The sequence below is a fragment of the Aphis gossypii genome, chromosome 1, assembly GCF_020184175.1.
Source record: "Aphis gossypii isolate Hap1 chromosome 1, ASM2018417v2, whole genome shotgun sequence".
Taxonomy (NCBI): Eukaryota; Metazoa; Arthropoda; class Insecta; order Hemiptera; family Aphididae; genus Aphis; species Aphis gossypii.
This window is the reverse complement of record NC_065530.1, coordinates 17940819-17954279: the sequence shown is the minus strand read 5'-3', so window position 1 is coordinate 17954279 and position 13461 is coordinate 17940819. Positions and strand designations below refer to the sequence as shown.

Here is a 13461-nt window from a genome sequence, read left to right as displayed (position 1 = left end):
TGTTAATAGTTTTCTCGGTTTTTGATAGAAACATTTATTATATGGCACAAATATTGATTGAAAGTTGATGATATTTTAATTAAATCAAATGTGATGATTGTACTGAGAAACCCAGCTGTCTAATAGAAAGCTTTTAAAGATTCTAGTAAACTATTTATTTTTTTTGCATACAGATAACTTGAAATGTCTTACATAAAAAATATTTATAGAAGAATTATCTGATAAAAGCATAATAATTTTTGAATTGTAATGTTGGCTTATGATTAAGTAGTATGTACATTGTAATAAGAAGAAGAATTATTATTAGAAATTTTATTAGACATAATTTTATTTAAAATTTAATACAATTGAATACTATTATCTATTTAACAATTCATAAATCTGTCCACCATCCAATTACTCCTAAACCAGGTTCTCTTACTGTGCCAACAATTGAATATGGTGATTTTGACTTTGATGTTGCTATCTCACCAGTGTCTAAAAGTCCGCTGTCCACTCCTGGATGTGTATCAGTAAACTGTTCAGAAACAACACGAAACCTAACTGTTTCCCCAATGTCCATGTGCAATTCAACTGTATCGCCACAGTTGTCATATTCCCACACCCACACTTTGTCTTTGACATCGAAGCGACTTGGATTTTGCATGTTTGCTGCCGGCACAAATATGTCCTCAAAGAAACCGGTTGTAAGTACAGCACCGTCCGAACTGGAGCTCTTCACTTTTCCAATAAGTATTTCTTCAACAAACGGTCTACAACACGAGAAATATGAAGTGTAACAGTTGAATTGCCACAACATAATTTAAGAAAGAGCTTAGGTATACCCAAAATTTGAGAGTAATTCCCTCGTAATTGAGTGGTAGAAAAACATAACATACTTATGCCAAAATCAAGTTAAACACTGAATTAATAAGAATCATACGGGGAAAAAAATTGAGGTATCGATAGGTATTGTCAGAATAGATCAAAATGTATTTTTTCTGTTCAAAGTTCAAATTCATTAATAAAAAAGGGTGGTCAAATGGGTAACATTCTTCACATCTTTTATAAATATTTTAAGCTCAACGTATGGAAAACCTTGTATTAAATTTCCCATTCTTAGCTACTTATAAAATTTTTTTTATTCATTAAAAAAAAAAAAAATGAAGAATGTTTGTCAATATTTGAACTTTAAAAGCTAATAAAAAAAAAAACCAGAGTATCTACACTACATGCAGGTACATTGATTCATGTATATGTCTTGTTATAGCAACCAATTGCCATAAACAATCACCGTCTAACTGATAGCATTCTCGGTGTCACACAAATTAACAGAATGACCCCCAGCCATAAGACATACACATATCAAAAAAAATTGTGCTTATGTATTCTTATAATTTTTGAATCATTATAAAATAAACTCATTAGAAACAGAATTAAACTTTCAAGTATTATTATGACTTAGTCAAAATAATTTTATTAATATTTATAAAAAAAAAAAACACTAATATTTAAAATGTTTATCAATAGCTTTAAAATAAGAGAAATATTTTGAAAATTAAATTATAACGTAGGTATATAAAGTATCTACGGCTTGTACTTTTTGAAGAATAACAAATATCTCTTTATTTCATTACATTTATTGGGCTCCAATTAACTTACATTGGTTATATCTAGAAGAAGAGATACAGAAAATCACTTCTGCTAAAAAATCAATATTTTGCTAATAGTACGTTTTGGATTTATTGAAATATATTAATTGTAGTCATTATAGTTAATAAAATATATGATTATCGATTGTAGGAGGTTTAGTTGCTCCCAGTGTAATCTAGGGGTTTTTATCCTTATTTTGCATTTTGAATCCTTTTAGAGAATAAAGTATAGCCATAGACTTTCATTGAACACACACAAAAGAACATCTTTGATAAACATAATACATATAGACCTGCAGTTTTCAACCTGCGTACGTGAAAAAATTATTTTTCGTTTATATATATTCCAAGTTGATATTTGGGGTACGGGAATGAAAAGAAGTTGAGAACCGCTGGTTTAGAATATTAAATGTTGGTTTAAAAAGGTATTATTATAATAAGGATGGGTCATAACAATTATTTACAATCAAATATAGGTACTTTTTTTATGAAACTAAAACTATGCCCTTACATTAATCAAAATAGTATCATTATAAAATGTTCTCCACGTACAACCGAGCAACCATTTAATGATCCCTAAGAGTCCGAGAACCCTCAGTGAAATCCATGGTCACAAGATCAATTTTATCATCGAAATTTAGCCCCTGGAGGCGGCTGAGTTGCGATTTTCGATCATTAGATTGTTGATACACACCTGAAAACGATGAATCTAAATCGCACCTTGGAAAAATATGCTCCTTCGCTCGGGTATATTATTGAATCACCGATTTCCAAAATGTCGAACAAAGACAGACACAAGCCGACGTTCATTACTACTTTGTTGGCAAGCATCGAGTTGAGGTGTATGACAATCCGGGACATTTGGTCATCTTCTAAATGATTCGGTTGCACCTTCACGACCTCTTCGAATTCACTAACGATAAACATCTCAATACCTATCTCAGTAATCTTATACCTAAGACCATAATAAGAAATTGACAATTGTATATGATCAGGGATCCATCTTATCTTTTAAACTAACAAACGTAGAGTAATCCATTTTTAAGCATAAATGTTAAATAACTTAAGAATTGCTTTTAAAGAACATAACCTAATGACTATATAACGGACACCGGCTAACATGAGTACATGACGTATTGGCACTATAAAGATTTGCGTGCTATTATCATAGAATAATATTTATCTCTGATCATAATACGATTGTTTTGTGTTGTTATCAGTGTTGTTATTTTGTTGACAAGTCCTATTCTGAGGTGATACTACTCCTATAACACAATCACACAACCACGTGAATACTGACTATAATAGTTGTATACTGAGTAGTGACTACGGTGAAATAATTGATAGAACATAAAGATTAAAGAACATCATCCATTTGTCCTCTGTTCAGTTATACAAAATGCCTGTAAATTACAATAAAAAAAAGTTAGGTAAAAAGATGAAGAAGACTCCAAGTGTTACGTGGTAAGTTTTGTATTATTATTAGTTGTCTTTAGTATGAATATTATACACATGCAATCTTGTATCCCCCAAAAATGATTATTGTTGAATTTTGTATCGTTATTAGAAACGATGAACGTCACAGTGGCGTAATCTGGAATTGGTTCTGATGTGGGATTGAGATTTGGGATATAAGTTTATACTAATGTTCTATAATGATGCTCTGCCCCCATACCCATTAAATCTCATATATCATAATATTATAGTCATTTATCATTTTAAATTAAACAATTAAATGTATTTTTCATAAATTATAATATCAAGTCAATTGATTTTTGGTTTTTTCTCAAAAAAAAAAAAGCGTCTGGCAGAGGATATATCCCCTCATAATTATGAATGATAACTAAAGATCTACTCTATACATTAAACAATACCATTGTTCAACAATTCAATTATAAACAATATTAGCTATTAGGTTTTGATCATAGAAAATAATATTTTAACTAAGTTGTTTTGAAGAAATATTTTATTGACTAATGTCCTAATTGTCAAAAATCACACTATACAAAAGATTCAAATCAATTTTTTTATGTGTCCTAAGTTATATACAATAATAAATAATAGTTAATAGATATTTTATTATTAAAACGATTACTTGTTTTAAAAGTAAAACCAGACCTGACTGTTGACGTTTTTTTTTTTAAATCATATTATCATTTTTTTGTTTTACAAGCTGTATAGATATTATTCAAATAATATGATTTTAAATATATTAATAATATTGAATTTTTTGAATTTAGTCCTCTCATAAAAGATCACTGGAATGACAAGGTATCAGTTGCCAAGAATTTGAGTAACTTTGGACTTACAAATAATCCTAGCAAATCCATTTTAACTGGTTTTGTCAATACTCAACCACAAGTACAAGGTGAAGAAATTAAAGAACAGAATAAAAAAGTCAGTGAAACAATTATGTTAACACTAATTTTAAGTATCTAGTAAAAATAAGTTAGTATCGGTGAAACTTATTCAATTATAAAAAAAGATATTTATATTTTTATTTTAGCGTAAGAGAGTGGCAAATCAACCACAAGTTGTCAAACTTTTGGAAGAGCAAGCAAATAAACCTACAGGAATCAAGCAGATAACATTACCTCCTGGCACGATAAAGTTCATCACTTATCTTATGGATAAATATGGAGACAATTATAAGGTTAACTTATTATTAAAATTAACTTACCAATAGGATTCAATATTGATATTTGATATTGTCATAAAAAAAAAATGCATTTCCTGACTTTTGTTGTGTTATTTTATATGGTTAATATTATCAAATATTAATAATGTATAGAAAATATTATATTATTCTTATCCTAAATCATAAAATTAAAAACATTTTTAACATGGTAATGATATCATTTAAATTAAATCAAAACTATGCAAATAAAAAAAATATTTTGTCATAGCATCTAATATGATAAAATTATGATAAGAGTTAAACAAAGGCTTTACACTAAATAATAAATATTAAAATATTAATTTTAAATCCTGTTTCTATTAAGTTGCATTTATAAATATTGAATATTATATATTACAGGAGATGACAAAGGATCCGAAAAATGTTTACCAAATGACATGGAAACAAATACGTGCAAAAATTGTAACATTCAAAAGCATAAAGGCGTACGAGCATTTAATGCCAAAGCCAATAGCCGATTTATAATTTAATTTTTAGTTATTTATAATCTTAATTAAAAAACAAGTCGTTTGAAATTTTTGTAATATTTGTTAAAAAAAAAGTATACACAAGTTGATTTTTAACATGACACCACTTATTTCAGTAAATAAACATTTTTTCTTATACATGTTTAAATCCTTTAAGTTCTATATTTTTTATATTTCAAAATTACAGTTTCTAATTGACATTAATTAAATGATACATTATAGTTATAAATATAAGCCCAGATCTAATTAACAGTTGTATATTTCAATCGTCTAAAAAAAAAATGTGTTCTTATTGATATATTTTTAAAATGTTTGCAGACACACTTCATTTTGTCTAATATCATTAGATATTGATATCACGATTAGTAATTATATATCAATGTCAACAATATTTGTTTTGAAAATAATCTTGTGCTTAAATTTAAAACAAAAAATATAATTGTTAGAAATTAGAAAATCAGGTTATCCATTATATGAAATTATATCTTAACAAATAAATATAGAACTTTTAAGTATTTAAATATGAAAACACTATAAATTAATAAATAAAATTGATTTATCTTAAATAATATTATTTTGTATGCATATGTATAAAATATAATATACATACATACTACCGTTTAAATTAAAAAAAAAAAAAAATACTTTCATGTTACATATGGGAACTTAATTTTAAGAGCACTTTCCGAACTTCTAATACTGTTTGATGGATCTCATTAGTTTCTGGTCTTGTTTGAGTTTCTAACACTTTTACTTGATGTGATCTAGATGGAATGCTTTTCAAGTCGAGTACATTTGAGATCTGTTCTGCGTTAAGTGCTCCAATCATATCCTAAAATTAAAGATACTAGGTATATTGTATATTCAATATTGCAATCAAAAAACTATCAGATATTACAAAACAATTTACTCAAAAGATTTATCTTTTATTTCTTATAAAGATATGATTATAAATTAAAAATTGTTCACTTTCATGAATGTTGTTTTATTATAATTTCCAAACAAAACTATAAATAAGTAAATTCATGATTTTAGTCATTGATTGTTATAATAAATATGGAAATTTATTAATATTAACATTACCTGTTTATTGGCAAGGACTAAAATGGGAACAGAAGCCAAACGGGCATCACCAAGTAATGATTTGATCTCGCTCACAACAACTGATTGATTTGAATTATTACTAGCATCCACAACAAACACTAAGATATCTGTATCTTGGAAAAACTTTGGCCAATATCTTCGAACACTTTCTTTACCACCAACTATAAATAATAAATCGACACTTACACAAAAATCAAATAATAATTTAGAGAATGATAAATAAACAAAAACCTTTTTGTTTTAATTAATTTTCCAAAGACTGTAAAGTATACATAATTAAAATAATAAAATAAATACAATTATTAATATTCTTATGGAAAAAATTATAAAATTTGCCATAATTATTAATTATTAGGACACAGTTGTAGTACTAAGAAACTAGTAAAATTTATTGCAGTATTGCACTACAAGATACCTAAAATTGCACTTAAATTATTAAAAACTGCACTAAAAAATAACAAACTTTTGTTTTAAATTTACTGTTAGAATCTAAAATTCTACCAAAATATTTTACAACTATATTATACATGATACATCACTGCATTACAATAAGTGTTTGTTTTACATTTTTTAATTGAACCCTCTTTGATTTTTCTTTAATAAGTTCTTACATCTCACAAAACTTTGTTCAACGTCAGTTGATGTAAACGGAACATATTTATAATAAGCTAAATCGTTTACTGTCAAGTCTTCTGTTAGGTTAGATTAATTAATTTTATTTTATGAGATAGCATTATTAGATATTAGGACCAGTGGTATTAAAATATAGATAATCCATGATACGATGGCAGAGGGTCAATTATAACTTTTATATTTTACTTTGTATTTATTAGACACACATTTTAAACTAACTTAGCAATAAATTGAAAAAAGTAGAAAAAATGTAGTTAATGCAATAACATCCATGTCCTATTAATTAATTACCCTTCTTCACAATATAATTATTCAATTTAATTCAAATTATATTTTTCAAATAGGTAGTTGGGTAGATCAAAATTGATAAAAAAATCTAATAAATTTAAAAAAATAATTTTAAATAGTAACTGTATTTTTCTAAAAACATTTTTGAAACTAGTTAGTAGTTCAATTCTTTTTTTTCATAAAATGCATACAACTAATATCTAGATAAACTCGAATACAATTTTTATAGATATTGATTATTTTAAAATGAACAAATTAATAATATAAAGCAAAATAACTAATAACATTGTGTAATCTCATTTCTAAAAATTTTAAAATCAGTACTGTATTTGTTATCATACTTTTATGTTAATTTCTAAAGATAAAGAATTAAATACTAATAAATAAAACATATACTTACTTTCCCATATATTGACTGTAGGAGAACCTCCATCAGACAAAGACGTAACATTAAAACCTTCAGTTGGTTTGTACACAGTATTTGATGTGATACTTTTTTGTCCGACTTCCTTAACAATTTGTGAGACCAATGTTGATTTTCCAGATCCTTCCAACCCCAATACCAATACTTTCTTCTCCAACGATTCTTCTAACTAAACATATACAAAACATAAGTTTAATGTAAAGTCAAAATATCGTCAGTTCTATTGTCACGAATGTGATTTTTATTTAAGTAGGTACTTGCCTTCGAAACATCTTCGAAACCTTCATCATCGGCACTGTACTGTCGCTTCTTCCATGTACGGTATGCGGCATACGTACACACACCTAAAACGACTCCAGACGAAACTACAACTAGAGCCTTTAATTTAAAGCCCATTGTACACTTTAAAACGTACTAGCTAACGATTATTGCAGATTCAGAACAAAACGTCATTGCTCTGACACAACACATTACAAATTTACACATATTTTGTATTCGTTATCACATCAGGCTGATAAAAACGATAAGGAATTTTACATGGAAGAGGACATGTTCAACTGTGTGGACTAAAAAAAAATAATAATAAATAATAATATTCGTTTAAGATTATTTTAATTTTCCGCTGATCATAACTATTTAGTCAATTTTTAATTTAGATTTAGGTTATTTAGTTATTATAAATTATTATTCAACATTTTGACATCAGAGTATATGGTAGCTGTGATTTTCTCGAGATCCTAAAACGAAGGCCTTTTGATCGAAGAAAATTCTTGTTTGTACAGATTATGGTCTCAGAAGAAAAAAATATGGGGTTCCAAAATACCGATACATTTAGAATCTACTACTATTACAACTGCTACTACCTAAAATAGGTAAATGAAAAACAAAAGGTGGGTACCGTATTGGTGGGTGAATAGAAACAAGTGCTATATCTCTGGATCTAAAATAGATAGATATGTACAATGCTGTGAATTACAGAAAAATTTGGGTCTCACCGTGTACTACAAGATAGAAATTACAATGAATACTGCAATTGATTACTTACCAAACTATAAAATTTGATTTTATAAATTTTTGGTTTAAGTCACTATACCTAAGACTACTTTACTAGATGACCTTATTTTTTCAAATTGTTTGTTTTGAAAAGGGGTGTTTTAATAACGAGTTAAGAACGATGATGTTGCTAATATAAATTGGCGGAAATAATTAGTTTTTAAGTTATGACGATTTACAATTATTTCTGTAGATATATTGTATACACATTATATCTTAAATACCTCAATATACCGGCGGCTTAAACGCCGCGATTAATAATTTCATTTTTTGCGTTTTTTTAATGTTTTGAATTGTAAAAATAGTACCCTAAAATGTATTATAACCATTGACCTACTTGAGGTCCCGTTACATAGAAGTCGAAGAATATTTTCGATTTGTGGAGTGTATAGCGACGAATGCCGATACACGAGCATAACTTAAAAATGTCATACGTCATTACTTAAAAACTAATTATTTGCGCCAATTTATTTTAGCACCATCGTTCTTAATTCGTTATAACACCCCTTTTCAAAAAAAAAAAAAAAACAATTTGAAAAAATAAGGTAGCCCCGTAAAGTAGTCTTGTTACAATTTTTTTTAAGTACGATGTTTCTATACCCTCGTACGTGCGTGGGTGAAAAAAAACAGTTGCTTAATTTTCATAGAATTTGTTATTCAACTCTAATGCTGTTGAATAGAAAAATAATATTGATTAAAAAAAAAAACCCCATTCAAATTACTTAATTACAGTCTTTATTATATAAAAAAAACAACATTTTGCATTGCCGCGCGGATCTGGCTTGTATACTTTTAGCATGTTTCTATTCACCCGAAAATCAGATGTTTAGATTAAAAAAATTATTATAAATACGCAATGAATTAAACAGGTTTGATAATTAAGTTGATCAATTTTCCACATCTGCGTCGAAAAGTGAAAAAAAAATTTTGGTGTTATCAGATTTCGTTCATGAGAAATTGTCAATTGAGAACCTTAATGACAAAGTTGATACACATTTTTTGGAAGTAAAATAATTTTTGCCCATCAATTTTCTGATTGGCAATTATAATGGAAGTAAAAAGTTATCAATTGAATTCGATTCTTCATAACATAACCAATTTAATACATCAACAACTTAAAAATATAGTCATACTTAGATAATATAGTAGATATTGGCCAATGAAACTTATTTCGAAATTTTGTTTCTATTTCCCCATCGGTTCCTATCACGATTAAAGATATCTTTAATCGTGGTTTCTATATTCACCCACAATTATGGTACCTAACGGTTGCATCCGAAAACCACAAACTTTTGATTTCAACCCGAAAAAGGCCGATAGACAACATCGTACACTTTGTCAATCATTGTACAAAATACAAAATACAAAAATAAAATAAAATACAAAATACAAAATACCCCAACCTTTAGTGGTAAAACGGCCGTAGCCATTTTCTTAAAAAAACAAGATACACCGTTTTCCTCTAATAAATAAAATAACAATGTATAATATAAAACTATACACCTAAGTATATATGTATATGCCCGTATGTTATATGACTTATATACATCTTGATTAGGCTTGATAAAAGTTGCAATATTAGGTTATCAACTGCTATAAACTTTGATGAGCTCTTTTTGTCCCACAATATGGAAACTGGTAACAAAAATAAAAAACGAAATTAATGCCGATCGAGCCAAATTAGCAATAGATTCTTTAAGAGAGTAGAACAAACAGAGACCACAATAAAACTATAAACATCCGTTAAAAAGAATTAGACAAAATGAAGATAATAAAACTATTGTAGAATTTTTGACAGCTCTGAGTAATAATATAGGTACGCAAGAAAACTGATTGATCAAAATAATATTATAATAATTAACATTCAAATTTTATTATTATTATTATTATTATTACTATTATTTTGTTTTTATTATTATTCATTATTTCATTTATACGACCGATTACCTCTGTCGTACACTTGGACAAGCGTTTTTCGGTAACCGAAGAGAACGCGACTAGAATGTAATCAATAATCATCAACCAATAAGTCATAAGTGCAAAATATGATTCTAGCTTCATACTCTATAGTCTATATTTATATAATACGGATTACAACACTACAACACTGGCCAAAATATTGGAGAAAATAGACACAATTTTAGTCAAAAATTATGTGGAGGAAAATGGTAACCAATCTTTTTCATTGTGAAGGAAAACTGTATCTTATTTTGTAAAAAAATGGAACCACCCGTTAAAACCGCACACTGTTTTTAGAGCTTACCACAATTTAAAATAGTATGGTTCAGCAGTCACCTTAACATTGTTCGAGGAAAATCTATTTTATAAAATATGATTACTACCAACATTTCCCATTTCATACGGTTATGAACATTATTTATTAAAAAAATAACGATAATTTCCACATTCGTTGGTAAATCAGGGCCTAAAATTGTATGCAGTAGCACACACTATGTGCAGTAGCTAATATTTAATGTGCAGTAGCAAATTTAAAAGTGTGCATTACTTAAATTTGTATTTTCACCGAAGTTATTTTGTTTTTAATTTTAAAATTTTTAGTTGTATAGGTATCAAGGACTTATTTATAGGAGATTGTCTTAGATTGTATTTATTATAACTAATTATTAATAAATACCAAAAATAATAATTATGCTACGAAGTTATATGTGGCATGTGTACTACTAAGTCTATGTTTACTATTTAAAAATATTTTGGAGTATGGAAATAGGTGTGCAATAGCAAATTACCCTAATTTTAGGCCCTGTGGTAAATAACGTTAATAACCGGCAAATATCATTTATTACCGTAAAATATATATATTTTTACTACTTATAAATAGGTAATTACTATAAATTTACATATAAATTATTTATGTATTTATGTAGACGCATACCTACATAATCAGAATAACCAGTTTTACAATTTAGTTGGCGAATTTGCTAAGTATTCATGTCCATCAACATGTTAATGTATACCTATGCTAAAATATTATTTAGACTTATAGCTGTAAGGCGTAGTACAACATATTTTAAAACCAGCTAACTCGCTTAATTTGCATTACCCATACATACGTAGTCTGTCCTTTGATCGAACACACAAACATAGTTTTGGTGGTGTACACAAAAATATTAATACCGAATAATAACCTGCATTCTGCTATACTTATTTAGAAGATTCAACATTACTTGTTATGTAGTTGTAATTGTGATATTATACTCGTTTATATTATTATTATACATATTAATTAGAGATCATTTTTAATAACGATGTACCTATTTATCTGGTTAAGTTAAAAAATAATTAATTTTTTATGGATATTTCTCAGTGTTTATTATATTTTATAGATAGATAATACCCGCACGTTTATCAATTTACTGTAAAATATTTTTTAGTGTTCAGCTTTAGTGGCATCAATTTAATTTATTTAATATACTCGTATATACATTTATTGAGAAATGCTAAATTTACAATCTATACAAATAAGATAATATTAGGTATAATAATTAAATTATATGGTAGAATAGAATATATTAGTTGGTTTAAATAATTTGAGGGATGGAAACCATTCAGCGTCTATTTTGATGGTGTTTTTTTTTATTATTATTTGAAAAAGGGCGCCGTTGGCCATTTTTTTATAGTGTTCTCGATGGGTTGTTGGGAAATAGTGATTGATGACATACGAGTGATTATGAGTTCTGATATGAGTAAAATTGGGGATGATATTTTTTGTCGGATTGCTACTTTGTTAGATCATTAACTATTGGGATCATTATGTAAAACATTGTTGGTCATGCACCACGGGGCTCCATTGATTTGTCTAGACATATGGATTGAATTATCGAAAAGCTTCTATATTGTTCTTATGTTAAAGGGTTTAGCTTGGCTCTAGATCTGAATACCTATGACTAAATGAGGGTTATAATCGTCTTGTACATTATAATTTTGTTGTTAGACTCATTGAGGGGGATAATAGTGAACGAAAAATATGTAAGCGTTTTATGTATGTTGGTCCAAGTAAATTTTTTTGTCCAAACGATCTCTTAAGAATTTAATTACATTTTTTAAACTGCTATAGGTATATTATTGAGAGATAATTAGGGCAATCATTTTTTCCAAGAGTAAAATTTACTTAAACTGATTTTTTTTTGGTTTATCTTAATTTCTTATTTATTTGTTCAATTTGAGATTTGATTTAAATGGCATTGAATTCGTAGGTAGCAATATTTGGGTCTTTATTTGAAGCTAATAATATGGCGTCATCGTCGACATAATAATATGTGTTAGGATTGTATGACTTGTTTTGGGGAGATGATTTTTTAAAATTTAGAGTAAGCATGTTATGTTTAACAGTGAAAAATCGGTCTTCAAAATATTTATGTATATACAAAATGCCTAAGAAAAATTATTTTCGTTCATTTATTATATCCTAACTTAATTAAATTTAAAGGATAAAGAAAGTTATTTCAGAATCATTACGCAATAGTGTCCGTGTTCTGTATTCATGTCATAATGTAACACACTAGTCAATAGTGATTTTTGAGTTTTTTGCTCAAACATTTTTTTTCTAGTAAGGTCCTTCAGCGTGTGATACTACCTTCGGTATAGTGTCTTCTTGATATAATGGTTACAATGAAATTTAAATATAACTACGGTAGATAATATTGAAATAATATTAATATTATTAAAATAATTACCTATTTCACTTATAATACCTCTACAGCAAATTAGCAATTATTATGTTTCGCATTCGTAATATGACTTCTAACGCGTATAAAATCACGATGGCTCGATGTATGCGATGTTCATAACCGGATCCCTACTTATTTTTATTTTTTACATTAACTACCTATAAGATGAGACAATTAGAATATTATTATAATATATACGAAAGACGTGATTTTCGTCTTATAAAATGTCCAGTTGATATAGGTACTACCGTTCAGCGCAGTGCCGTATTTACGGGGGGGGGGGAGAGATATGGGGGATAGATCCTTCCCTTGGTCTTTTTTTTACTAGTAAGTATAATAATGTTGGTAAGTGTACCCCCCTCCGTCGAGGAAATTATGTTTTCCGACGTATATCCCCCCCTGGACAAAATCCTAAATACGCTACTGGTTCAGCGTATTATAGTGGATTGTGAAAATTCGTTGGCGCACCTTACAT

The 13461-nt window shown here is 27.8% G+C and overlaps 3 protein-coding genes across 4 annotated transcripts in view; 1 reads left to right on the top strand and 2 right to left on the bottom strand.

The window, feature by feature from the left end:
- The window catches only part of LOC114128946 (nucleolar protein 16-like), a 37622-nt gene extending 32688 nt beyond the window's left edge, over positions 1 to 4934 (top strand). The window contains exons 2-5 of one of the 2 annotated variants that reach the window (XM_050197628.1): positions 3003 to 3095; positions 3872 to 4028; positions 4138 to 4284; positions 4669 to 4934. In XM_050197628.1, the coding sequence (XP_050053585.1) occupies positions 3031 to 3095; positions 3872 to 4028; positions 4138 to 4284; positions 4669 to 4794 (495 nt within the window). In that variant the 5' untranslated portion in view covers positions 3003 to 3030 and the 3' untranslated portion in view covers positions 4795 to 4934. Of the gene's footprint in view, positions 1 to 2893; positions 3096 to 3871; positions 4029 to 4137; positions 4285 to 4668 lie in introns of those variants that run through there. The other variant, XM_027993559.2, reaches the window with a different exon arrangement.
- LOC114128945 (DNA-directed RNA polymerase III subunit RPC8) lies at positions 311 to 2758 on the bottom strand. Its single transcript, XM_027993558.2, has 2 exons — positions 2326 to 2758; positions 311 to 752 (listed from the first exon to the last, which is right to left on the bottom strand). Exons 1-2 carry the CDS (start codon positions 2556 to 2558, stop codon positions 374 to 376), a joined length of 612 nt encoding a protein of 203 aa, XP_027849359.1. The 5' UTR covers positions 2559 to 2758; the 3' UTR covers positions 311 to 373.
- LOC114128944 (uncharacterized) lies at positions 4863 to 7738 on the bottom strand. Its single transcript, XM_050197625.1, has 4 exons — positions 7503 to 7738; positions 7222 to 7410; positions 5880 to 6061; positions 4863 to 5628 (listed from the first exon to the last, which is right to left on the bottom strand). Exons 1-4 carry the CDS (start codon positions 7639 to 7641, stop codon positions 5449 to 5451), a joined length of 690 nt encoding a protein of 229 aa, XP_050053582.1. The 5' UTR covers positions 7642 to 7738; the 3' UTR covers positions 4863 to 5448.
- Between the last annotated feature and the right edge of the window lie 5723 nt (positions 7739 to 13461).

Coding starts and splice junctions, on each gene's coding strand:
- LOC114128945 (XM_027993558.2), bottom strand. CDS start 2,558: ATGTTTATCGTTAGTGAATTCGAAGAGGTCGTGAAGGTGCAACCGAAT. Junction 753..2,325: donor TTTAGATTCATCGTTTTCAG/GTGTGTATCAAC, acceptor CTCGTGTTGTAG/ACCGTTTGTTGAAGAAATAC.
- LOC114128944 (XM_050197625.1), bottom strand. CDS start 7,641: ATGGGCTTTAAATTAAAGGCTCTAGTTGTAGTTTCGTCTGGAGTCGTT. Junction 7,411..7,502: donor CGAAGATGTTTCGAAGGCAA/GTACCTACTTAA, acceptor ATGTTTAGTTAG/AAGAATCGTTGGAGAAGAAA. Junction 6,062..7,221: donor TACAGTCAATATATGGGAAA/GTAAGTATATGT, acceptor TATTATTTATAG/TTGGTGGTAAAGAAAGTGTT.